Source organism: Panicum virgatum, chromosome 1N, assembly GCF_016808335.1.
Source record: "Panicum virgatum strain AP13 chromosome 1N, P.virgatum_v5, whole genome shotgun sequence".
Lineage (NCBI taxonomy): Eukaryota > Viridiplantae > Streptophyta > Magnoliopsida > Poales > Poaceae > Panicum > Panicum virgatum.
The window spans coordinates 29075825-29103119 of record NC_053145.1 but is presented as its reverse complement, the minus strand read 5'-3'; the positions used below and the strand labels follow the sequence as shown (position 1 = coordinate 29103119).

The window sequence follows — 27295 nt, the reverse complement described above, 5'->3', positions numbered from 1 at the left end:
TTAGGCATCAAACTTGAAAACCCGATGACTTTGGCTATCGAACTATAAAAATGGGATAATTTTGGTCTTTTACCTGGTTTCAAAGGTAATTTTGGATACATTTATATTTTCTAAAATAATAAAATATGGTTTAACCTAAAAAAATTATAGCTAATTTATTTTAATTCTGAAAATATTATCTCTTGCATGATTCCATTTGGCCAATACTAGTAAGGTGCCCGTGCTAACGCCACGGCTAAATTTCAGATGTACACGAAACAACATATTAGATCACAGTTAGCACATGTCACAAACAAATTAATGACGGTTTGTACAAGCAGACATAAAACTGGTTTGTTTTTCATACATATCGACAGAGCAGCCATCAGAGTAAATATATTACACATTTTTGGATATTTAGCAAATCGAGACCTAATTGTTCACACAGGCAGACTCCTCTTGAGGCCTTGATACATCACTGGAAGTAGCTCAGAAACTTGTTCCCTCCCTGTGTCAACAAATTTCGAATCAGTAATGATGGTGCAGATTAGTGTTGCAGAAAAATGACTAAGTAATTAGCATTCCTCTAGAAAATTACATACTATTTGAAGTCCACTTCAACACTCCTTCCTCAAGCCTGGAGTGCATACTTTTTTTAGAACCATATATTTCAAAGCCTATATTTGTATGGAGCAATAGACAAGAGGCAGGTCGGCAGGTACCCTTACGTCAAAAGGCTCTGCTCACCACATATTTGTCGATTCAAAATACAAAACCTACAGTCATATAGAGATCTCTCTTACTGAAAGTGCCGAGGTACAGATCCTTGTTTCCAGCAACTCTGTCAATCCAAGACTGTCATCTTCCATGCTGGTGATGCCTGTAATGTAGTCAACATGAACATGCCCATGTGGTTTCTATATGTACTTTTGTTGAGCAAGGAAGAAAAATGTGGCGGCAAATTCTGCGCAAACAAACCTTGTCACGCCTCAGTAAATGGAGGCACCTCGAGAAAACCCACTGCTTCTCCTGCGGTCAGTAACAATTTCAGGAATGCAGGAAGTCATCAATGAAAATACAGAACGATGATATCATGCAGGCAAAATAGCAAGCACTAACTTCCAAGCAGTATCCATCTCTTGATAAGGACCGTCCTCATCATCTCCATGTTTTACAGGGATGTTTTCTACTTGATAAATTGACTCTGCAACTTCAGCTGGATATGGTATTGTTGTCTGGAAAGAGAAACTGAAAATTTATAGCGTAGAATGTGATACTTTTCACAATCACAAGGCATCAGATCAGAAAATGGACATCCTAATCATCAGGTGTTTACTCTTGAAACCAGAGACACAACTCAAGAAACCCCGTATCATATTATCGTGCATACATGATACATCATGGGTATAGTATAAAAATAGGTAACCATCAACTTTTACTTGAAAACAGTAGACCTTAATTTCCCCATTTAACATATATGTGCCAAGAACTTATGGGTCTAAGCACAATACTACATCCCTCTCTCAGAACCAAGCTGCAACTCCAAACATAAAAGTAGATTAGTGATCCTAAATTCCTAATTAAGATGTGACATCCCAAGAGCTTGTGAATCTAAGCACGATATTCTCATTCATTTCTCACAACTAAATTGCAGATGGGATGATGCAGTTTCAGCTAGATAAATGAGAGAGACAGGAAAAAAGGACAGTCTTTAGCACGGGACCTCACCTTTCCCTCCATAACAGAAACACATCAGTTAGTAGTTCCCAAATCAATCTAGATAACATGGTGAGATGCATAATAGAGAGAAGTAAACAATGTGTTGTATTTGACTCAGAAAACACACAAATAGTAAGAGCTTTTCTCCACTGCAGCAGGGGCTATTTGAAGTTTAGATTGTCATTTTGCAATTGATGCAAAGATGCAGACTTGTATGCATGCTGGAAATAAATAATTAATTGGCATGCTTATTTCTTACATTGCTACTATTCATTGCAGCCATTCCACAAATTAACATGTCCTATTCTCTGAAATCCAATACACCCTAAACTCAGGAATGCAACAATATAAATTTGATCGCAATTGAAAGCAGTACTGTAGGTTTTCGTCAATTCAATGTGAACCTACTGGAACAACGCATGAACCCGCCAGGCAAACAAAATCAAATCCGATAGCAGAAAATTAAGCCACTGATCTCTGAAATCCAACAACAATTTAAACTCTACAGTTGTCGGCAAATATTCAGTGCTCAAGATTTAAAATCCTGAAAACATAAGTTAACCTGTATTCCAGCTGCATTATCATGGTCTCTATCTTCTGATGGAGATCCCTGTCCTTGTTTTGCCTGCATACTGCTTATCCTGTCCCCCTGTTTGTACACACGGAATGTAGCTAATACACCTGAGGTATATACAATTTAGCTCTGCACACAAAAGATTAAGAAATTGTCAGATAGGAAATACACTGAACCCCAAATAACGAAAAAAAAATGTTGTCTGAGCCAAGGTGTTTATATGGTATGTCTGTAGTGCAGACTCTGCACCTCACAACACCTATTGTTTCATCTAAGCAAAATCAATGATTGGCTAGATAATCTCTACTACTAAAAAGACTCTAAGAGGGATTTTTTTTCGTCTTTTACACTTTCAATGGTGTGCAGTACGTTTTCAACCCGTCCCTGCCCCCTCCTTGCTCGTCCGTACTAGAGATGGCAACGGGTACTCGAAACCCGATGAGTTTTTGCTCCATTAGGGTGCGGGGCATAGACTAAATTCTATACCAGCGGGTTTCTTAATGGGATAAACTTCGTACCCGTCGGGTTTGCGGGTGCGGGTTTGTTCTCCAAGTACCCAAACCCGCAAACCCGTGGGTACAATAAACCCGACAACATATAACATAAAATACCAATGTCACAAAGTCTTGTATCAAAATAAGGTCCAATCACATGCTAAGAGAGACTTAGACTCATGTACTTCCATTCCCATGGATGGTTATCTACTCATAGACTCATTTGCGTATAATGCATTGTGTATTTGTTTATGCTTTCTATTAAATTTTGTTACTTTTTCTATCGGGTACGGGAAACTCGCGGTTAAAAAAAACCCCGCACGGGTACGGGTACGGGCATGAAATCATACCCGCGACGGCTATGGATTTTTTTAATAGATATGATTTTACCTTGGCGGGTATGGATTTAGTTAGTGATACCCGTCGGGTTTCTGCCCGTTGCCATCGCTAGTCCGCACGCCCCACCCGGCCGCGCGCCCACGACTGTCGACGGTTCCGCCTCCCAACCCTCGAACCTCTCCTCCGCCGCACCGCCGGTCGCTGCACCTCCTCTCCCTCGGCCACGCGGCCGGGACGCCGCCGCCACGCCGTCCCTGCCCACCTCCCCGGTCGACGCTCCCTCTCCGTCCCGGCTGCCGTACGCCTGGTCCGGCCGCCGCGCCAAGGTCCGCGCCGCCGCCACGCCGTCCGCGCCGCGCCGTCCCGCCGGCCGCCGCTCCCGTTCCGTCCCGGGCGCCGCGCCAAGGTCCGCACGCTGTCCGCGCCGGGCCGTCCCGCCGGCCGTCGCGCCCGTTCCGTCCCGGGCGCCGCGCCAAGGTCCGCGCCGCTGCCACGCCGTCCGCGCCGGGCCGTCCCGCCGGCCGTCTCTTTTCCGCGACACCCCTCCTCTCCGACCCCTCTGCCGCGAGAGCCATGGCCGCCCGCCTTCGCCATACCGCCAGGGCGCTAGCCATGCATGCGCTCGGCACCTCCCCTCACGTAAGTGCGGCTGCCTGCGATCTAATCGGCTCCCCGTTTCGACGCTCCCTTACTCACAGAGATGCTCACCGATGGCCCACCATGCATTTGATCTTCTTCCGTCTTCCAGTTGCAGGCCGCCGCCGCACCTCCGCAGATGACGATGTCGATACAGGAGCGCGCCGCCGCTGCGTGGTGTTCGTGGATCGGCCACCATGGTTCCCCTGTCTGACTGCCTCAACCGTCGCCGCTGTGCGCTGGGCAGTGCGTCTGATTATTTTCCCGTGACCTGCGGCCCTCTCCGCCCTGCCCCCGCTCCATCTCGGCGAGTGCCACCGCCGTGTGCCGTTTGGGGGCGGCCATCCCCGGGGTTCCTCCTCCTCATCCGTGTGCACCGCCCCACCCCTCCTCGCTGAGATCCCCCACACTACGATCTCCGCTCCCCAACCTCCATGGATGAAGTTTCTAATCGATCATGGCAGATGCTATTTTCTGCCGATGCCGATTCAATCCATTGAGTTCCTTGCCAATCCATTCAATCCATGGCCAATCCGATTGATGGTGAGTTCTTGTCGATCCATTTGATGGTGAGTTCTAACCGATCCAATACATTCAATAGATTTTGACCAATGAAATTTTCTGGCCGATTCAATCCATCTCTAAATTGAAATGTGTTCAATTTTTCTAGCCAATCCAACTGAGGGTGCGAATAATCCAGCTGATCCATACATGTTAATCCAGTTCCACGTCATCATGTTCATCTACCATACAATTTGATTCTGTTGCATTGTTGTACTGAACCAAGTATTTGCTCGTCAAGCCACTGTAAACCAAGCCGTGTGTGGATAGAAACTCATCTGAAATGATGTGCAAGTACATCAGTCAAGCATATGTAAATCTATTTTTTCTACTTCATCCATTTGTGCATTTCTCATGGTGGTGGCTGCAGTGTATTGAGCATACAAATTATTTCCTATTCGCAAAAAAACACAAATATGTTTGATTTATATTACTTCTGTTTATCTGGAATGGTAGTGAGATGTTTTGGCCTTGACAAGTTTGTACAGATTCAATTGTTGTATTTTCTGTCAGAGGGGAGCAACGTCTATATGGGAGATAAACACTTCATTGCATGTTCTTGATTTTGCCTTTGTATAAACTATTACGCTGTCAACATGGAGCTTTGATTTTTATGATGCATTCTGCTCCATTTCTCATTTTACATATAATACACAGGCACTTCCCCAATTGAGATGGAGTACATGAATGGATGGATGGTTTTAGCAAGCACAATATGCTGAGGGCCGCGTATGCTATCATCTGGGAGGTAGGAGCAGGTGTCCACTTGTAAACTGAGGGGCTTCAGCACCGAAGGTCCTTTTGCTTGTCTCTTACGTTCCACTTTGTAAATTGCATCTGCTTTGCTTTGTCGAGGACTGATGAGTGATGGTCAAACTGCAGCACTAATTTTAACACATAAATGGGACAGTGAGAATTTACCAAGTGACAGCATGATTCTGGGCATACTCACTTGTGCATTCAACACTCCAGCCAACTGTTGGTCTTGTGTTCACTCAACAATCCTTGGCATTATTCATTAGCCTAAGGTATTCCTTGCCAATTAAACCTATGTATGCTACAACAAATTTTGTATTCTCTGGTTTGATCTCCTTGTGGATCTGCATTCTTCTAATTTTCATGCCTTGTCAACTACCAATGTCACAGTGCTTCCTACCATTTATCTGGATGTTTAGTACCAAAGCTATGTCTTCAATATCTCAGGCATCTATAGTTCTCTGTTCATTTCTCTGCTTATTAAAGCCACAAGATATACAAGGTCTGAAGGTCCCATATGAAGTGCCAGTCTGTTGATTCTGCATCTATTTTCACCTTTTAATGCTTGTTGCGACAGAGAATGAAAATTGATGGTTCCAAAGCATTGCAGAAGTCAGCTTAAGATGTCAAAATTGCGAGAAAAATGTTCTATTTCTGATGGCAGCATAGGACTCTAGGAGCGCACCAGTTGAGCCTATTCATGAAGCCTTTGTGTTGGGACTACAGTAACAGTGTGAATTTCTACTTCGCTAGGTCTACGGCGATGCTGGGAGATAAAATGTTATATTGTGCTTCTGATTTGATAGAATCCTATATATTATCTATCTAAATGTTCATGGTCTGGGTATGTGGTCAGCCCTTCTACTCTATTAGTAGCAAGTGTTCTTTATTTTCAGTGTGAACAGAGCTTCAGAACTTTCAGTGTCAAAACAAAGATTCAGACTAAGGTACATGTTACTGTTGAATTCTTATTGATCATTAAAATATAAATATAAAGCTTATTTAAATATTTGAAAAATAGTAATGCAGTGTCAGGGGGTGCAAATGTAGGCTTTTGTCATTGTGCGTAGTTTGCAGAATGCACAATGAGATGGTGGATCCCAAGATAAATTAGACAAGTTTAGATTGTAGTTTGTTTTCTAGGGATTATGCCATCAACATGATTTTTTTTTTGTTAAGCATGTCAAGAAATTCATAATTGAATTTTCTTGATATATATTGATGCATTATTGTTTGATCGATGATATGTACTTTTGGAGAATGAGTAATTTTTTAAATTCTATATTATGCAATGGTCAAAACTGCTTGTTTATAATTATCTTTAAAGTGGTTATATGTTTGGAAATTCTAAAATTTTAGAACATACCCACACATATACGACGTTCGTCTTGCCCAAGTGTTGTTACATGATTGGTATTGAATGTACCTACACATATATGACCATGTTGTTTAAGCCAAATTAGATTGATGCTTTGTAGAGAATTTATTTTACCCGTAGCAACGCACGGGCATACACCTAGTGCATCTCTAAATTCTCAAGCTGGACTGAATGGGTAAGAAACATACTTCTGACGGGTAAGAAACATGCTTCCACCCTTTCTTTGTAGAGCACACAATCACAACAGGATCAACCTATCCTCATCTAATCTGCCAGTAGAAGATACAACCCTGCGAGTGCAGAAAAACTTATCATTAACTTGCCATTGGAATAAAGTAGTATGGTACTATAATCTACATTTCAGACAATTCAGAAATTTCAAACTAAGACAAATGATGTTATTTTTCTAAGGTCTTATACAATCAATTTGAACCATATGCGGAATCCATTAACAATATATAAAAATATAATGGACCACATCTGTACATTATGACATGAACATTTATTTGTGCAGAGAAGTGTAATAATCAGACATGTGTATAAAACATGATCAATTTCTATTTGTTTGCTACCTTCGTTTATTTGTCATTGCACAGATACATTCATAAAAACATGGGAATCAATTGAAATGGTAAAGATCTGGAGGGAATGAGCCTCACATTCGGTGTTGCTCAGCCGGCAGGGATGCTTCCTTTGGTGCTGCTAGTCTAGCGACCGGATGTCAGGTAGAACCGTAGAAGCAGAGTTGTTGCCCCCATATCCAACGGCGAACCGCCCGTGCAGCGCCCAGCGGCCTCCCCCTCCCCCTCTCGACCAAGTGCCCAGCGACGGCTTCCGAGATCCAGCGTCGGTTCGCTGCCCCGGACAGGTCGCCCCGAGATCCGTCCGGTGGGTGCTGGGGGCGACGTCGGCGGTGGCGTCCGCGGGCGTTGTCCGGCACCGGACGTGGGCGTGGGCGTTCTCCGGCGGTGGGCGCGAGCGCTCCGCCTGGGATGTCGGAGGCGGCCCGTCGCGCTGGAGCCGAGCACGACGCCGCCATCCCCGTCCTCGAGCGTGCCGGTGGGGAGGGAAGGGGCACGGGGAGGCGGCGGTGGGAGGGGCGCGGGGAGGAGCGACGCAGGGAAGCGGCGGTGGGAGGGAGCGATACGGGGAGGGCTGTGTTTCTTTTTTTCGGTGTGTGGAAAAATCAGCGCTCGTGGGGATCGAACTCGCGTCGCGAGGCACGTACGCGAGGCATGGAGTGGGCATGGCGGGGGTGGAGGTATGATGTGCGGGATGATCCAAAGAAGACAGGCCGTTGGATGGGTATGATCACATCATGGAAGAAGTGTAGATCGTTGATTTTGATGGAGGTGGATTTCTGTGTGAGTTTGTTTGGGTGTACAAAGATTTGGCTACTCAGTAGGGGACGTTTGTGGGGTGGCCGTAGATTTGTTTGCATCGGTGCTTTAGGGGATTGATCCTAATCTATTATAGCATCAAACGATAATTTAAATAAACAATGTCACGATTACAAGCAATAAAACACTAGCAAAAGGAACAAATGCCAGATAACTCTAAATAGAGCATGGTCAGGTAGATTATATGTTTTGAGAAACTTTGATACGCAATTCATATTTTTCTGATTTAAACTGAATTAGCTATGAATTTTTAGAGATTAAATCAGATTATAATAGTTTTAGAAAATACACATATATGCAAAACCACCTTTGAAACTAGATAGATGGTGAAATTTGTCAGTTTTCATAGTTTAATCGTCAAAGATACCCGGTTTTCAATTTCGATGGCCAAAAAGAAATAGACTTTTCTCATAAAATGCTATGGGAATCTATTTCATATGGGCATTGACGCAGGTAGGCGATTGCTAAGTGAAAGTGATCGAGTGATCTAGCCTAAGAGGAGGAGGGGGTGAATTAGGCAACTTAAAAACCTTAACCTATGGCTCCAACTAGTTTGCACAAAACTTGAATTAAAACATGCTATCTAAATGTGCAACTAGGGTTCTTCTAGTGTGAAACTCTCATCCCAAAAGAGTTTAGCAACTTATAGTCAATTCTATCAAGATACTACTCTATGAAAGTCAAGTCACACAAAAGTTTCTAGTATGAAATACGGAAACGTAAAGGCAGGATGAGAGGAAGCAAACTCTCGACACGAGAATTTATCCCCTGATTCGGTTAGTGTAACAGAACCGTCCAAATTAAACCGGCTTAAGTGCGCTAACTATCATCTTAATGGTTAATCAAGTTACCACGCACTTAAAATGGTGTAATCCGGTTGTCTGTCGGGTTAAGGATCGAAAAACACTGGAAGTCTCGTACGAATACGAGCACTGATGATTACAAGCAGACAAAAGTTCTCAAAGTTAATTTACAAAGCAGAGCTTTACAAAATAAGGTTTAAACAAATTATCCGAGTTCAACATGCAGCGGAATTTAAATAGAAGTTTAGTTTGAAAACCACGATAACTACGATGACGTGAGGACGTCACATCGAGTCCACCAATGTGAATCCTGGTTAGCTCCAACCAGCAGTAGTTACCTGAAAACAGGGTGACAATAAATCCTGAGTATACTAATACTCAGCAAGACTTACCCGACTCGGGTATACTTAGCCCACTATCTAGACATGCAAAGCTTTTTGGCTCTGAAGTTGGTTTTGCTGGAAAGCTACTAATACTGGATCCTTACTTTCAATATTTTAGCTCAATTTAAATTTATCAAGTACCAACTAGATTTGACTGACATCTAAAGCAAGCATGGTTGATCACATTAATCTTTACAGAGTACCACAAACATATCTCATCATACTTCTCTTCTAATTTTCACTTCTTTACTATGATGTGACACAGTGACCAAGGTTCTCTTAACCGAGAGAGACGGCGAATCGATCCGATTTAACCTTGCAAGGTGGACCTAACTCACACGACACGTGCAGCCACGCCGGACCACATATGTCAACCGTTCCCATCATTACCCCGACGTCTGAATCACGCCTGCCAAAACCCGGGTGAAGGGTCCCTCACAGCGAACTCCCAGAGAACTAGGAGGCGACATACACTCCAACACCCGCCATCATCCCACTCCCAGAGTAGCAGGTCGCGATTCAAAGTATCGTTGCAAATCAGGTATTTAGCTTACCGGTTTCGACTACCTCCTACTTCCGGCATGTGGTTATTACTGTTCAAACTCGGTCAGCAATGCCAACAATGGTACGGTCCTCAATCGACACAGGCGGAGGCTTACTTTCCATCCATTTCATATCCAGAATCAATTCATCTCTGCCCGGTCTTCATTTCTCTTTCCTCATTGATTCATTCTCAAACCACATTGCCACAAGTAACAAGATCTTAAATCTCGCGAGTGACAGGAATCACTCGACTTCTACCGAGATCCTACTTAGCAGAGCATTTCTAACGACATCTGTATACTCGTATTGACCCTCAGGTACCTAGGAAGAACATGCATACTAGAGTTTCATACAACTCCTAGAACGTAAATGCACGAAATACTTAAATAAACATTGAATACTTAAAATTAGGGTTATGCTCCGGGGCTTGCCTGGGTTTGATACAAAGTTAGTGTTAGTAGAAACAAGGCCTTGTGCCCTTCCGACCTTGGGCCGGGCCTTCAGTTACTCCAGCTTGATAGCATCTCTGGCCCAAGCATGACTGAAGTCGGTACTTCCATCTTCTGGATCGGCCCACCAGTACACCATCTTCTAACTCGGCATCAACTATGTCCTTTAGTTCCATGCGTCGCGCATCTAGCGTACCTAAATGATATGCCACAATGCAAATGTATGAACTCAAGGAAAACATCACACAAAGCATTTGAAAGGCATACAAAGCAAGCAGATGGTCACAATTGCATGGATGCTAATGTGTGGGTTCAGAGTTCAAACTCATTTTAGCCTGAAGTGTCTCCTATAAAGGAAGGCTACTAATTCACTTAGGAAGATTAAGCATTAGGAAGATTAAGGATCCGCCTAGAGCCAAAAAGAAGTAGCTATGGACTTAAATTATTAGCAAGCAAGCATAAACATAGTACACAAACCAAGAACACTCTGAACCTAACAGGGTTAGCATGATTTACAGGAACTGCATGCTTTTGAATTAACAGGACCATAGATATTGAGAGATAGCTTATACAGGCATTAAACACGATTAAGGCAACACCTCACCAATTTCTAAATGAAAAACACGTTAAACATTTTAACTAGGCACTGCAGGTGACAACAAAGCTGAACCAGTTGGTTGCAAAATTTGGCATGCTACTAACTTCAATTACGCATTTACAAGTTACAAAAGGATTTATTCTAGCATAAGAAAAACTACACAAGGCATAAAAGAAATAAAGCAAGTGATAGCTACACTAATCAAGTTTAAATTATACAAACAATTATACTGAGTTCCAGAGGCTCAAACTTTACTGTCATGATTATGTACTCAAGGAGAAGTTCTAGTAAAAAAATATTATATTTTTCCAGGCATAGAAATTATTTTCCTTGATTTATTGTAGTTTTTCTTAACAAAAAAACATTTGGTCTAGTTAGGCATAACTAAAAAAAATTCTCAAACTTTTTCTACAGCAACAATGAACCAAAGTAAAGGTACTGTAAAAGTTTCAACTCATGAAACACAGTAGAAAAACTTGGAGAAATAAAACCATTTAACCTAGGCATAAATCAAGATTTAATTAAAACTATAGCTAAACATGAGAAATGAGCATGAAATTTTTATAGTAACACTAGAATCACATGTACAATCTACCATAAAAAATTCATAGTATGACTTGGCACCAAACATTGGTTACGAAAAAGATAAGTACAACTAGTCTTTATGCACTATTAATCATAAATCTATTTTTGCAGCAAAAAAATTTCTAACTAAAACATGTCATATTATGGTTCCATAGGGTAGAGATTTTGATAAGGATTCCAAAAAGTCTTTATTTGCTATTTTAGGATTTTCTACGATTTTTAATTGAATTTACAAACTCACTGCAAAAAGTTAAAAACAAATCTAACATTATGTTTAGGTCCCTGGATTTTGCAGAAAGGGGCTCAGAAAGATTTGGGACTCGTGAATAGGCCCTTGGTCGGAGAACAGAGTAGGGGCGGCAGTTTCGGGCTGGATTCCGGCGGCAGGGCTCGCCGGCGGCGAGGGCCCCGTGGGGGAGAAGGGAGAGGAGACCGAGGTGGACCTATGGGTGCTTGCGGTTGGGGCTGGGGTGGACGGAGGCGGGCCGGCCATGGAGCTCTGCTCCAGGCGGCGGCGGCGGCGGTGCCGCTCCGGCGACCCTGGACGACGGGGACCTTGCCGTGGAGCTTCATGGGGGCGAGAGGAAGCTAGCTAGGGGGTCAGTTTGGAAGGAGAAGGGGTGGAGGAGGGAGCTCAGCGGTGGCCTAGGGGGCGGCGGAGGCCATGGTGATGGCGGCAGTGCTCTGGCGGTGTTGGGCGAGTGGGGAGAGGTCGGAGAGCTGCGCCACGGTGAGAGGAAGCTCACTGTGGGGTTAGCTCGGGCAGAGGTTGGTCGGAAAAAGGGGCTACGCGGCGAGCTCGAAGGGGAGGCGGCCATGGCGCCGGCGGCTCCCGCTCTGGGCAGAGGAGGAGGGAAGCCGGGCACTGGCTCTAGCGCGATGAACGGAGAGGGGAACTCGGAGTTGTCTTCGTCTTCGGATATGGATGACTTGAGCGGTGGCGAAGGCAACGGCGCGGCGACGGCCATCCTCGGCGTCGTGGCGAGCAGAGGACGGTGGGGCGCATGGCAAGCGTGGGAGGGCGCCAGGGCGAGCGGTTTTGGGCGATACTGGGGGCGCGCGAGGCGGTTTGGCCGGGGGCTCGGCGCGTGGCCGGCCGTGAGGCGGCGCCGGCGCACGGATGCCGAATGGCGTGAGGGAGAACACAGTGAGGAGGGAGTGAGGTGAGCTAGGGACTGAAGTGCGAGGAAATAAGAATTCAGGGACCTATTTGTAAATCAAAGTTTTCTCAAATTTTTGCATTGAAACACGAAAATTTTTAAGAATGAAAGTTGTTCAAAATTTAATTTCCTCCAACTTTTGTTTCAGGCAAAACTTCATTTGAAGATTAAATCATAGTTTAAAATTTGAAATTTTGAAACCAACTCATTAATGTCCTTTTCAAAGCCAAATCAAAAGTTTTCTTCAAATTTTGTGATGAAACTTGAAAAACCATAACACGAAAGTTTTTCACCACTCCAAACTCTACAACTTCAGTTTTAGGCAAAAGTTTATTTGAACAAGAATTTAAAATTTGTTTTTAAAGCATGTTTTATTGGGTTGAAACCTAGACATCATTTCATGTGTTAACAAGCTAACAAAATGTATTTAAATGATTTTATGCATGCACGGTTAGTGTTAATGACGATATCAAACACATGATTAGCCTTAACTATAGGTGATTAACACTTGAGGTGTTACAGTTAGCCACAAAGGCACACCTACATTCACGTTGTTGAAGTACTCACGAAGAGTATTGCTTCACGGCGATCAAGTATCTTCCGTGAACCCAATCATGGTCACCTTGATCCTATTTTCCACTAAGGAGCTTCTCCACAAAGGATGGGTGTCTCCACGTCCCCCGCACAAGGTCGTCCACGCCGCTCCACACCAAGTCGGAGGATAGTTGATGTTGCCGGCGAGCCTCAAAGCTCCAAGGGGCCGGCGCACCAAGATATCTTGTTGGTTCACTAAAGAACCACAGCACAAGGGCTCAAGGCCTTGCTCTCTCACTCTCTTAAGAGCTAACCTAGCACTAGGACTCTCAAATGTGTGCTAAGGACTAAAGATATGATCACTAAGCTCTTGGATGGCTTGGAGGTGTTCTTGGATGTGAGTGTGATGTCTCTGAACTCCAGCAACCTTGAAATGCCTGGGGATGGCATATATATAGCCCACCAAGTCTATAGAGTTGTTTGTAGCCGTTGGGGCTTTTCTGCGCAGTGCACTGGTTAGACCGGTGAGGGGGCACTGGTGTAACCGGTCATTCACGGCACTGACTAGCAGTTGGGCCTTCTGACAAGGGCCACCGGTTAGACCGGTCCATTGCACCAGTGGTACACCAGTTCAACCGGTCCTTAACCTTTTCTCCTTAGTTTCCGCGATATTGCACCGGTGCATTGCTCCGGTGAGGCACCGGTGTAACCGGTTCTGAACCATCTGTTCTCCATTGCTTGACATCGTCTCCGAGTTATGATATGGTACTTGCACCGAAGCCTCAATCTTGACATCACCGGTTTATCCGGTGCCACTTGACTTTCTCCACGTGGCCTGAGCATAGCATGGCCCATTGCACCGGTGTATCCGAAGCCTACCGGTTAGACCAGTGCTTAATCACCGGTCAACCGGTGCTACTGTTTTCTGCATCCTTTTGTCCAACTCGTCGCGATTGCTTTTTCACTATGGTTTGGCATCTCAGCGGTGGATTGGATATATCTCAACGGTGAATTGGACATCTTGGAGATGGTTTGGACATCATCCATAAAACCTAAAAATTCCATAAATATGATCTCATAAACTTATTAGTCTCATTGATTATGTTGTCACACAATCACCAAAATCACAAACAATGGCCTAATGTGACCATGTTCCTTACACTAAGTCATCTGCGGTGATACTCGAATGTACTTGTAGGATAGGTTACCGATACATAGGAGTATGTTTATAGGGGAGAGTATTTATGTGTGTAAGAAAAAAAGTTACGCCCGGTAACTACACCCACTAAAAAATTGAACTCACCACATTCGACGTACTTGAATTCGTGTTTCTACTTGTTCAATAAACTGTTGTCAGGCTGACATATTGTATCTTGAACTCAATGTTTCTAATTGAGTCGTAAGGACATTTTCGAGAATGTACATAATAATATTCACAGACGTTCCTCGAGCCCTGAATACACAGTAGAAACCATATGGGTTAAGCACACACAGAAACCGTCGACCAGCCTAGCATTTCTCAAGATCCGACTTCTATGTTGGGTGTTAGGGGACTATCTGAGATAACTAACTACTATCCTGCACAGGCTCAGACCAAGGTCACTTTGCATAAACAGCTGAACGCAGACTACGTCTCACTGCCCTTGTCCTTGCCATCATCAGCTACAGATTCCGGCAGCTCGACGACATCATTGCTCGGTACAGGAGGATCAACTGCCACCCCATCTATTTTCATCGCAGCGACATCACCAACCTCCTCGTTTTGGCATTCTTCCTTGCTCTTGTCGAGGTCCTTCTTGCTGAACATGCTCTTCAGATTATGAGCGGTTTTGCCCGCATGTTTGACCATGTGAGCTGCCTTCTTCCTCAGGTGCCTCCTGCTCGAACTGTCCAGCTCCTCCCTCTCAGGGCTAGAGTGCTGCTGCTCCTTTGTTCTAGTCCCCTCTCTGTTGCTCCCAGGATCTTGATCGACCACATATGTTACTGACACCCTGCTTTCTCCAACAGGCTGAATGTTAGGGTGAGGTGTCACGCATGGGGAAGCTTCGTCGTCGGTCCCATTCTTTGGGCTCCGGTGAAACACTGCTCCAGCTAGCTTGCCCAAACCCTTCTTGACCTTGTGGAGGTGACGGTGCGATCTACCACTCGTGGGTTCTTCAGTACTGGAATCACTTCTGTTAGATTCTGACACTGATGACCTTGGGCTATCACTGCAAGCATCGTTCTCCCGGTGGATTTTGGAATCCTGGCATCGAGGCCGGCCTTTCCGGGGCTCCCATACACTAGTGGCGTCGCTGCCCGGGCGATGTACCCAAACGTCAGGCTTTTGGGACCCTTCGATGTCAACAGGCTCAAACTCATCAGACATCTTCCGGATTTCGTCAGAGGACTCACTTTCGTTGTTGGTCCTGGATGAAAAGCTTGAACTCGGTGTGCAAGCTTTGCCCACTTTGGGCGTTCCACCCTGCACCTCTTCATCATTAGGAACCTGGAAGCAGAAGTGTAGAAAAATTGTAAAGATGAGGAGTCGTGGATAGGGCAAAAATTGTAGTCCTGGCCAGTGTACCATAAGTAATAGAGTACCATTAAGTAACAGAAAAATTCATATCCACCCACCCAGTAACTGCAAACTAGTCAACCACCATGGCTAAGTCAAACCAGATCTTACCTTTTCATTTTCTTCTTCAATTACAGTTACAGCAATGTGAATCCTCCCTGTCTTTATATTCTTCAGCGAAACCCATATATCATGCCTTTGTCCACCTCTTAATTTGTTGATGCTTACGGAACAATCACTACACAGGTTACGGCAAAGATATAAGTTTTACTATAGTTGTAGTAGTTAAATCGATTAAAAGTGTTTGCTGATGTCAAATAAAATGATTTTTTTACCTTGAGTACAAAATACAAATAGGCATAAAGCAAAGCCATAATTATTTCAGCAACAAAAAAAGAAGAAAGGGGTAAGAGAAACCAACCCCAAAGTATCATCAAAGATGTGATCCTTATCTCGGACTTGAAGAGAAAGAAGATTGAGCGCTTCCCATGAAGTAATTGGTATTTTAAACTCCTCGAGCCATTTTGGGTTAAGAGTTTTCTTATGGATCTTCGTCTGAAAACGGTAGGGTCCAAGATGGCCTTTCACATATGGATCAGCTAGTCCTGCACATGGTTACAACTATGAGCATTTTGCTGAATGTAACTTTAAACCTATAAGTCCTCAGCAGAGTCAACAGCGACTCCATTTTATAATACTCTCCGTACCGTTTGGATCAGATGGCTTCATGTCAGCACCTTCCAAGATCTCAACGCGAGCATGTGCGATAGGTGGCTTCTCATCAACACTAAACCAGTTCTCTGATACATATGGAAAACAAGTTAGAATAATTTCAGTAATTTCACACAATAGTAAAGCAGCGTGAAAAAAAGGCAGGGAGAAAACAGTATCAAACAAAGCATATAACTACACTAACATGACTGTAGTGGTGGCAGTGCCACTTAAATCAGTTGAATGAGCTGGCAAACTAGCCTCATAAATAACTAATGTGCCACAAGTTTAAAGAGCATGAAATGGAAAACCAGCATTGATAAAGTTGAAAATCAAATTGCACCATATGAAGAAGTTCATAGCAATTACCAGTTGATTCTGAGGCAAACTTCTCCAGATTAATAACAAGCATGTTTGGCTGCAAAAATAAAAAAAATGTTAAAATTATTAACTATACTGGTATAAGATATTACAAAAAACACTGTCTACTAAATGCCTTGGCAAACAGCCACACGCCTACACCATGTAACAAGCTGAACCACAGTGTTACGTCGAAATAGGGCTAGCATGCTACAGATGCAAATACAAAAGGTTCTCTTGATCTTCATCATTTAAAAATTGATTAAAATATGGTCGATAGAAAAACCATAGGTCACCCTTAATGCAACAAACTTGGGAACTTCAAAACAAAGAGCTTTTTTTTTTGGTGGGGACGCATGGCTTCAGAAACCTAACCTCAACAAGGGTCTGCCCAAATGCAACATCCAACATCCTGTCCTGCAAGATTTGAAAGAGGAAACAAACTGAGTGCCAAAAGAAATGTAATGAGATTTAAATGGAAACATAAAAAAGTAAATATAAAAAACAAACTAAAACAGGCAGACGTACAAGCCATCCAGAAATTCCTGGTAGTTCAGTTACATCAAGCCCATGACCGAATAAAGGTTTCACTGTCATTTGGAAGTATGGAGGCTCAACAAAGCACACTCTAACACGCCCAATGAACGGCCACTGTCGCAGAAACCTCACCCCCACCAGAACCTGCACACAGGCCCCAGAAGTTTAGTAAACACAACACAATCAGAAACATGTCTCACATGCAATGCAATCTCAAAAGATCAAAGGAACAGACAACAAATATTCTCCTTTCTTCATATGGGACTATTTGTAAAATTATCTGCTGCTCTGATCCTTACCATTGCTCACCCATAATGCACATTTATTAGTCTGCCTAACACTGGGGACTCGATGGATAGTGTTTAAAGAACTAGTTGACAACCTTTTTTTTTAAAAAAAGAACTAGTTGACAAAGCACTCATACAGTCATACTAAGATTAGAAAACAGAGAGGTTATGTTGGATGCTTACCTTCCCTTCAACATGCATCCCAGTTATATGCATGTTTGCTGTTATGCCAAATCCGACTCTCTTCCTTAGTTGTACAGCCATTCGTGCATCCATATCATCGGCTGAAAGAAAATTCATCCCTATCTCCAGAACCTGGCAGAAATGTGTAAATGATAGCCTTCTCATGGTCCATACAATGAGAAATTAGAAAGGGCATCTCGCATCTTAAAAAAAAGAATCATCATTACGCACCAAGTGATCATCATCAGTTGATTGTCTAACAACCCTAATATCTGTAAACATCGGTGGGTTCCTACCCAAGTAAAGGCTTTGGATAACTGCTTTCCTCTGCAAAAACGACATAACTGGGTATTAGAATAAGGTACATAACTATTATTGAAAAGAATATAAAGAATATTAACCGGGAGAAAATACTTGTTTTACTTTCTCAAATTTAGAACTCTAAAGAAAACCAATTCATGCGCGAATAGAAATATTATAACTGGAAGCTATAGGTACTAGCAGTTCAAACTTCGTACTTACCGCCGTCCATGGTTTGAACTTCTGTAGGAACCACGGGAATATGGGCAAAAGGAACTGCTGCGATACAACTCTCTCCATGCAAACTGACCAAATCTTTTCTACAGCATAATTTAACCACCTGACAGTTTCTGCATCAGAGAGAAGCTGGACCAAACATATAATGAGCAATAAGACGTGAAAGTAGACTTTTGGATCAACATGAAAGCTGAACTAGGAAATGAATAAATGAATCATAAGTTACCTTTCTCTGATTCGAACATTTCCTTTCCTCATACTGTAGCCTTCTCCTCAGTCTCATTGTGTACCTTTCATTCACCTAAAATCATATTTGATACTATGAATGAGGTAATTATAAGACTGACTGGACAGTGGATGCTGAATAGGGTATCTGCATTCAATTGTCATGTCTCTAGGCATTTTTGGTCGACAGTATTAAGATCCATACCACATTGTGGTTATTCAAACTTAATATTAGTGTCGATTATCCAATATATTAAGACTAGCATAGATAGACACAATCTAAGAAAATAACAACTTAAATTACAGCTACATAGGAAGTTCCTAAGCAGGATCTCCAGTGTGCTCAACACTACCTTCAAGGGTAGGGATGATAAAATTAAAATGCACATGAGGAAATTGGTACTGGGTCGACAGACCATATCAAAGAAAAATCTCTGACTCATGTTGCAAAGAGATGAGTTCAACTGTCTATTTTGTATTTTGACTAAACTATAGTAACCTACAAAGCACCACACAGACTGGAGTCGGATGATGGTCAAAATCGAGTAGCTGATTAATGTATTTGAATCTTGAAGGAAATTGTACAAGTCTAACTGAGTCATAGGTCCAATGCACTAAAAACACTAACAAATCCATTGAGTAGCTATTTTGGCTGATTCAAGTCACACTATTAAAATAATGACCATGATATCGTATTTAAAAGGAATATAGAAGGAATAATTGACCAGTAACTGATTTTAACTGCTTCAACCTTCAACTATTCCATGTTTACACACCTGCTCCAGAAGGCTACATCTAGTGTGAATACAAGTCAGTGTAATGTTCCCCTAACAAGATCGGAATAATGCAGAATGGCCCTCAATGACCATAGGGGAATAAGTCAACAATGTATTGCTTCAAAAGAAAATTACATTTTTCAATTGACTGATTGTACTGCAGGACAGACTGCAATCTTGACATAAGCTTACACAAGACATAGCAATATTGAATACTCCCTCCATTACAAATTATGAGCCCGTTTAGTTCCCGGAAAATTTCGGCCTGGCCTGAAAAATTTCGGTTTTCAGCCCGTTCCGAATTTCGCTAACTAAACAGCCCAACGTCCACACCGCGAAAATTTTCGCCGCCCCAAATGCTACAGTGGCGCCGCACATGCTGGCCAGTCCAGCTTTGCATGTTTCCACACTGCATGCATGCATTGAATGCGGCTGCTGTGCAGTCCAAAAATTTTCGGCATCTAAACGCCTGCACCACTAAGGACCAAAAGTTTTTGGGTTGTACAGGGAACATCTGGCAGTCCGAAAATTTTTGGGACTTTTTGGGAACTAAATGGCCCCTATATGTCGTGTTGGCTTTTCGCTATGCATTTAGGTATACACTATATCTAGATATGTAGCAAAAACGATGTATCTAGATTTGCCAAAATGATAATTTGGAAAGGAGGGAGTACGTCATAGCTGCGGATGTGCTACCAAGGCATTTGTTCGAAACACATCTACTCTCCTTACTTTGTATTTCCCATAGCTTGTTTTGACCACCACATTTTCTAATTACGTAAAATACTGAACTACCAACATACACTGATACGAACTTTGATGCCAATCTAGTTGTCATGTATAAATAGAAGAACTGCCATGTTCCCCCTCCCTTACCAAATGTAGTCCACTTTGCTCTAACTTTTCAAATTGTTTCAACACGTTTGGATGTAAAAGAGAATGAACCGGAGGAAGCGTACATCATCCTTCCACCAACGGAACATGAATATCTCCAGCGCGTTAAATATGATAATGACATGCTTTGAACAACGCTGTCACATGGCCCGTTTTGGTCAGACATGACGTCTCCACACGACAGCGACCGGGCAAATTAAAGCACATTGAGTTGATCTTGATCAGGCACGCACCAAACACAGAGCATGTTCGTGAATCTATCTAGCTCAAAGCATGCTCATAACAATGCGGATGAATTCAGAACAAGGAGGAATAGAAACCCGCAAAAAATTAAGAGAAGCAGCCCGGAAATTAAGCTCCCAAATGTAGTAGTAAGCAAACTGGCGGCAGAGTTGACTAATTCGCCGGGTTCTCGGCAGGAATCAATCAACGCGGCGAAGCAATCGATCCGAGGCGAGCGAGAGGGAGACTCGGGTGGGCGGTGGACGGAGCATGCGCACTCACCGCGAAGATGTAGAGGAGCGCGACGATGAAGAGCGCCGGGTGCGCCCAGCCGGCGGACGCGGCAGCCCAGAGCGCCGCCAGCACGAGCGCGGCGTGGTGCACCACCGTGACCTCCGTGATATCCATCGCGGCGAGGGTCCTTCACTTCACGGGCCGGCGGCAGCCTCCTCCGCTGGTGCCCGGTCCAGTGGCCTGCGGCGCGCGCGGCCGCACTACCGCTCCTGCTCCTGCTCTCGCTGTTCCTCAGGACAGCCGGAACCCCGTGCGAACGCCGCGCGTGTCCGTGCCGGGGAGCCGACGAGACGGCGGAGCGAGGGAGGCCAACAGGCCACACGCGGGGGGACGAAAAGCGGCGGGCCGCGGGCGGAAAGGCGAGAGCCGCGACCGCGGCGGGGGCGCAGTAAAATAGCCAGCCGGTGTGGGCGTGCTCTCTCTCTCTCTCACGCGGCGACCGCGCCCCGAGCTGCGGGTGCGGGAGCTGCCGTCATCAGCACCACCTGCTCCGCTGGTTGGCCCGGTGGTGGTGGGTGGGCGGCGGCGGGGGGATTTGGGAAAAATATTTTCTCCGAGCGCGCTGGCGCTGCGTGGCGGCGGCCGCGGGGGAACGTGGCGGCCGGGGAGCTCGTCACATGGGCAGCCGCGCGGGCGGGGGGCCTTGTGGGTGCGGGCGCCGATGCCGCGTGAGTGGGTTTTTCTCTCCTTTCCGGGCGGGCGATCGGATCGGATGGGGTTTTGTTGCCGGGATGTCTCGTGAGCAGACCACGCTGGGGGTGCCGGTCGCTCCCGGATTCCTCCCAGGCTAAGCAATGGCGGCCCCGCCCGGTTCGCGTTCGCGGGATACGGACAAGCGGCGGGGGTCACCATGCAATCCAACTAAAAAAAATCTCAAAAAATTCTAAAATTTTTTTTAAATGTGCATCTCAACCTACTTTATTTATATATAAAATTTCAGGCTCAAATTCGTCCTCCTCTAAAAGTTAAAAAAAAGACAAATTTTCTGACAAAAGTAATAGTTCAAATGCAACCTAAATTTGTCTTTTTTTAACTTCCACAGGAGAACGAATTTGACCCTGAAATTGTATATATAGATGAAGTAGGTTGAGATGCACATTCAAGATTTTTTCAGAATTTTTTGAGACTTTTTTTAGTTGGATTGCACGGTGATTGCACCATAAGCTTGATTGCACAGGATAAAAAAAGTCTCAACCTTATGGTGCAATCAAGCTTATGGTGCAATCACCGTGCAATCCAACTAAAAAAAGTCTCAAAAAATTCTGAAAAAAATCTTGAATGTGCATCTCAACCTACTTCATCTATATATACAATTTCAGGGTCAAATTCGTTCTCCTCTGGAAGTTAAAAAAAGACAAATTTAGGTTGCATTTGAACTATTACTTTTGTCAGAAAATTTGTTTTTTTTTAACTTCTAGAGGAGGACGAATTTGAGCCTGAAATTTTATATATAGATGAAGTAGGTTGAGATGCACATTCAAGAATTTTTTCAAAATTTTTTGAGACTTTTTTTAGTTGGATTATATGGTGATTGCACCATAACCTTAATTGCACAGGATATGTCTCCTGATTGCACAGGATATGTCTCCCACCGGGTCAGAGTTCCACCGCGGCGGCAAGGAATGGAACGCACAAAAGGCCAAGTGGGTTTTGATTTTTTTGAACCTCGTGGCTCTGGGTTTGGTCCACAACGGCGAAGGCTGGTGGCATAGTCGCATTTATACACTTCTTCCGTCGCCCATCAAACCTGGTGGCGTTTTTCTACTAGTAACCAGTAAGTTTTTATTTATTTTATCAGCAGTGAACCAACTGGACCGGACCGTGGCGCTTGGCTTGTTTTGACCAAGAACGGGAAATAGTATGTTTGGTGGTATTTCACCTAAATTAATTGCATCTGGAAGCCTGACCAACACCACCACATCCATGGGTCATCAAGTGACGATCACTTGGATTGGATGTAACGAAGATACTCTATCGGTACAGTAAAGGAAGACGTTAAAGTTGATATAAAAGCCATGTAATGAACAAAAATCACTTGGGTCATAAACTTTTTTAGATTGAGTTTTGAAAATATAAAAGCGATATAAGTAGATTCATCTTGAAATATGTTTCATAAAAATATATATTAATTATTTTATAATTTTTTAGCGAAAAGATAGTGGTTAAAGTTGTTTTTGAGATTGTATGAAATGACTTTCTTTCTAATATGAAGGAAGTATAGTTTAGAGATTGTTTAGAATACGATTGTGCATACCAAGAAATGATTAATTAGAATGTAGTTTTTTGTTGGCAACGTATGCTATGGAAACAGCCTACTGTGAAAACTCGTGCAAATCACAGTAAAAAAATCGTCTAAATTCACCAAAAAAATCACACATGCAGATGATATGATGATACACAACCTTGTAAAATATCTTTTCCAAACTCGACTTTGTTTGTGAGATATAAAAATAATAAATTTCTAACAAATCATCTGATAGTTTTCTGGCTATTATTAAATAGGGCTACTGGTGTATCGTAGATGCTAAAGGAATTCAGCTCGATTGGTTGTTGCAGCTTCTCTCGAGGCAGTCGATACTGCTAAACATATACGGAGGGAGTATATGGTTAGGAGAATAATACTCTACGCTACGCCAAAAATTATAAGGATGATGTCATATTACCATAAGGCCACATATAATTTTAGAGATTTACTTTTTTTAAGATGACTTAAATCTTGTATTTGCGTAAGTCACCAACGCGGACCATTGGATTCCATCCAGAATCGATCTATGTGTCTTGTTTTGTTTTTGTTTTGTTTTATTTTGTTTTTATATCTTGTTTTTGTGTCTAGTGTTATTAGTGACTTACGAGAATGCAATATCTAAGTCACATAGGAGACAGATCCATAATTTTAACTACGTAAGAATATGCACTTTACCAGGCTAAGAAGATTAGATGTCGCACATATATAGCAAACCAAACCTAATAAAAAAGGGGATTAATGATAGAATTTTGGGCTTGGCTCCTTAAATATTTCAGAAATTCTAAATAAATCTCAAAAGCTCATGTGTGTGTGAGGAAGTGAGCAAGTGGTGCAACCCTTTAATCCCACCTTGCTGGTTAAAGTGGAGGATGACCAATATAAATATGGAGGTTGTCTTTACCTCTTCAAGCTATGTGTGTAAGGTATAGCATCCGTAAAATTCATCCAAATAAATTGTTCGCCAAAAATTTCATTCCAAAATCATTTCCGTCGTTGAGCTCAACCCGTTTCAAAAATCCATTCCCGTTCGAGCTCCCAATCTCCCGAAATCATCTTCCGGCAATCCGCCGTCCCGACACCTGTACCAATCACTGTTCCATCTCCCACTTCTCCTCGTTCCGCGTGCATCGCTGTCCGACCGAACATCACAGTGCGCGCGTGGCCGACCGCCGCCGCGAATCGCGCCGATGCCCCCCTCTCTTCTTTTTCTTTTTTTCTTCTCCCTTTTTTTTCTTTTTCTCCTTTTGTTTTTTTCCTTCTCCTTCTCTCTCTTCTTTCTCCCACGTGATGCAGAGCAGCCCGGCGCCGCCCCCCATCGGCGCCATCACCGGCCACCGCCCCTGCCTACCTCGCCGCACCGCCGTACCCCGCTTGCATGCCTCGACGACCATGCTCTCGCGCCCGCTCGCGAGCCGAGCCACGCACGACGCCCCGCCATTGCCGCCGGCCGCTCCCTGTGCTCCCACGCGCAGCGTCCTGTGCACCCACGCGCCGCACGCGCTCCACGCGCCCCCAGATGCTCGCCGCACTGCCCGTCATCCGGCACAGCACCACCACCGGCCGCCCTCAACGCTCGCGCCGCTAAACGACGCCCGCAAGTGGCGCCCCACGCATTAAAGACGAGCTGCAGAGCTTGCCGGCCACCGGCCACCGCCCCCCCTCCACCGCCTCTCCTCGCCTATAAATAGGCCCCTCGCGCAGCCTCTCACCACCACAACCACCTCAGCGGCCGCTCGCCTCCTCCCTAGACCTGCAGCACTGCCGCGCCGAGCTCCAGAGCCGGCCACCGCCCGCCACCGCCGCCAGCCCTCTTCGCGCCGCCTCCACCCTAGGTGAGGAGGGGGATAGAATCTCCTCGCTCTCCTCTCCATTCTCCCCCTATCCCCGGCCGCCGCCAAGCCCCGCGGTGGCGCCGCCATGCACGCCGGAGCCGGCCGTCGCCCGCCGCCGTAGAGCCGCCTCCACACGCCACCTCCGCCCAGGGTTGGTAGGGGAATCGGATCCCCACGGACCCCTCTCCCTTTTCCCCTCCCCATGGCCGCCGACGTGCCCCGAGGCCGCCGGCCCAGGCGCCGCCTGGCGCCTTGCGCCCCCTCCCCTGTTTCACGGTAGAGGGGAGGAAGAGAAAGGGCATTTTGCCCTTAGCCCCCTGTCCTCTCCCCTTTTTCCAATAAGAACACCACCTTTCTCTATTCATTTTGCCAAAGAAGCCCCCTCTTTTATTATTTTTCGAAACGAACCCTTCGACTAGGCAGAATATTCATAAATAGACCCTGCCTATTTTCTAGAGTGATCCTAATATTTCCAGAAATTCTAATCAAGCCCTTACCACCTCCAAAGTATTTACCAACAGGTCCTTGGATCCCTGTGTATCCCCTAAACACCTCATTAACTCATCATTTCATGCACCAAAAATCCTTCGATCGTCCTGAAACTTTACTACACCAATCCTTATAGTGTTTTAGCCACACCATTTGAGAATCTCCCAAAAATATTATTCCTATCTCCCTATCTGAATTCTTCCCGATTTGAACTCAACGATAAAACTTTTATTTCTTTTTATTTATTGTGTGTTTGTTTGTGTGCGCCGTAGATCATGGTGTGACCGAGGAAGAACCCATCGACGAGCAGTACTGCGAACAAGTGTGCGAGAACCAGTACCGCGACCCCGAACCCGAAGGATAGTACCTCGATCAGGACTTCTCGGAAGGCTTTGTGAACGGCAAGTTCAATCTCATCCTTTGATGCATATTTTGTCCTAGTTTTATAAACACCACCTATCATCCTATTTTCAAATCTGCATATTGTTTTGCTGCTAAAACCCGGTTTGATAGCCACTCCTTGATTGGTTTGACCATTCCTTGATGACCTAGGTTTGTCTCTGAATATGAGTTACTCTGTTTGGATGATAAACCTTGCTAGATCGCTTAGGACCCGGTTACTCATTGCACTTCAAATATTATTATTAAATGTTTTCGAAACAAATAAAGGCGTGAGTATCAAAATGGGAAAAGTGAGATTTTTTGGAAAATAAAAGAAAGACATGCTTAGATGAGATGGATGGTGATCCCTGTGTGGGACGCCAAATGGTGTGCTTGTACCTGTGTGGTTGAGCAAGATTGGGAGATATCCATCTTGTCACAATTAAGGACCGAGTTGATGTGTCATCTTGCCTAAATCAACTATTGTGCAAACCACTCGACCATTGTATGTGGCAACAGCTTAGCATAAACCCCACTAGTTAGTCTGATAGCCATCAGGAGAGCTGAGAGCAACGGGTGATCAAGGAAAAAGGATATGATAGTGGTGACCTATGCCCCGGTTAAACCTCGGTGACAGGTCAATGACCCCTTTGTGGATCTCGTGGTGGCTAGTCAGGTCTAGCTAAGGTGGGTAATGGCTTTGATGGGATCTGCACCGACACTAAGGTGATCGTGTTATGGTACCCCGCTTGTGGGTAAAGTTGCATACCTCTGCAGAGTATAAAATCTATTCGAATAGCCCGTGCCCATGGTACTAGGTGAGTTACGGTTTGGTCACACAACTAGTACTTCTTCGGGGAATGGATGGGTTGGTGTGAGTTGTTTTGGAAAAGTGTCCGGCAGCTGTGCCGTGTGCTACGGCAGATGAGAAGTCCGGTAGCAGTCTAAAACTTGGATCCTTGGTATAAGATCAACTCCACTCAATTGCTAAATATTCGCTTTAAGAAAAATACGGTTTCAAAATAAACTCCTGCATAAAAATTAGCTTTCCGCAAATTAAACCCTAGCCTTATCCTTGATTTATCTTGTGCATATATTCTGTTTATACCCCCTCCGTGGGTGTGGTTGGACTTACTGAGTACGTTTGTACTCACTCTTGCTTAATTTTTACAGAGGAAGATCCAGACATTGTTCCTGAGGACGTTGAGTAGGGGCTCCGTTCTGCACCCAACCTTGCATGTGGATAGGGTCACCCGCAAGAAGCTTCGTATGGCGCAAGACTCTGATGACCTCTTCGTGCTTCACGTTCTTGTTTGGGTTGTAGTTGTTATCCTCGCGATAGTGGCGCTTCACTTCCCATTATCACGTAGAGTTGTACGGTGATGTACCATCTGATGTAATAAATGTGTATCAGCCTCCTGAGACTGATATTTGAATCACATTTTAGTCACTTCTTAGGAGGGGACGCTTCAGGTGGTATCAGAGCCGTAGGTTGGCCGTAGGACGTGACCCCTAGGATCGAGACCCTTTTCCAAGCCTCCCCACATTAGGACTTTCCCTGCTTAACCTTTTTTTTCCTACACAAACGCTGACTGTTGACTCTTGCCCTGTTCCAGATGGCTGACAATGGATGGAGTGGCAGAATCTGTCCCGCAGAGCCTAGCCTCCCTAAGTTATTGTTACTCAGCCTGGAACACATCGGAGTTGTGGACCCTCCGGAGTACATCTACTGGGCGTACGACTCTAGGGGCACCCTTCAGTGCGACATGATGATCGTCGTGGGAAAGAGCACCCGCTATCCTGACGTGGAACCCTGGTTCATCTCCACCACTGGCTTTTGCTTCCCAGACACCTACCGAAAGGCCGCCCGAAAA

General features: G+C 44.5%; 1 protein-coding gene and 2 long non-coding RNA genes across 11 annotated transcripts; 1 reads left to right on the top strand and 2 right to left on the bottom strand.

The window, feature by feature from the left end:
• Positions 1 to 276: 276 nt before the first annotated feature.
• On the bottom strand, positions 277 to 7834 carry LOC120655582. Of its 7 annotated transcripts, none has more exons than XR_005667598.1 (8): positions 7096 to 7834; positions 6625 to 6726; positions 6425 to 6484; positions 2261 to 2401; positions 1099 to 1214; positions 958 to 1008; positions 578 to 859; positions 277 to 487 (listed from the first exon to the last, which is right to left on the bottom strand). It is a non-coding gene; the product is annotated as an uncharacterized LOC120655582 (long non-coding RNA). The 7 variants fall into 7 exon arrangements; XR_005667600.1 differs by having other exon boundaries at positions 277 to 483; XR_005667597.1 differs by having other exon boundaries at positions 582 to 859.
• LOC120655583 lies at positions 3548 to 5484 on the top strand. Of its 3 annotated transcripts, none has more exons than XR_005667604.1 (4): positions 3548 to 3744; positions 3854 to 4284; positions 4960 to 5097; positions 5185 to 5484. It is a non-coding gene; the product is annotated as an uncharacterized LOC120655583 (long non-coding RNA). The 3 variants fall into 3 exon arrangements; XR_005667603.1 differs by having other exon boundaries at positions 3549 to 3744; positions 3854 to 4310; XR_005667602.1 differs by having other exon boundaries at positions 3549 to 3744; positions 3854 to 5097.
• A 6364-nt stretch (positions 7835 to 14198) lies between the features above and the next one.
• LOC120655581 (C2 domain-containing protein At1g53590-like) lies at positions 14199 to 21100 on the bottom strand. Its single transcript, XM_039933474.1, is given in 13 exon segments — positions 14199 to 14616; positions 14618 to 15379; positions 15560 to 15686; positions 15870 to 16053; positions 16156 to 16248; positions 16529 to 16577; positions 16895 to 16936; positions 17048 to 17200; positions 17527 to 17658; positions 17758 to 17853; positions 18049 to 18192; positions 18290 to 18364; positions 20463 to 21100. Coding segments are annotated over 13 exon segments (2046 nt in total). The 5' UTR covers positions 20589 to 21100; the 3' UTR covers positions 14199 to 14553.
• Between the last annotated feature and the right edge of the window lie 6195 nt (positions 21101 to 27295).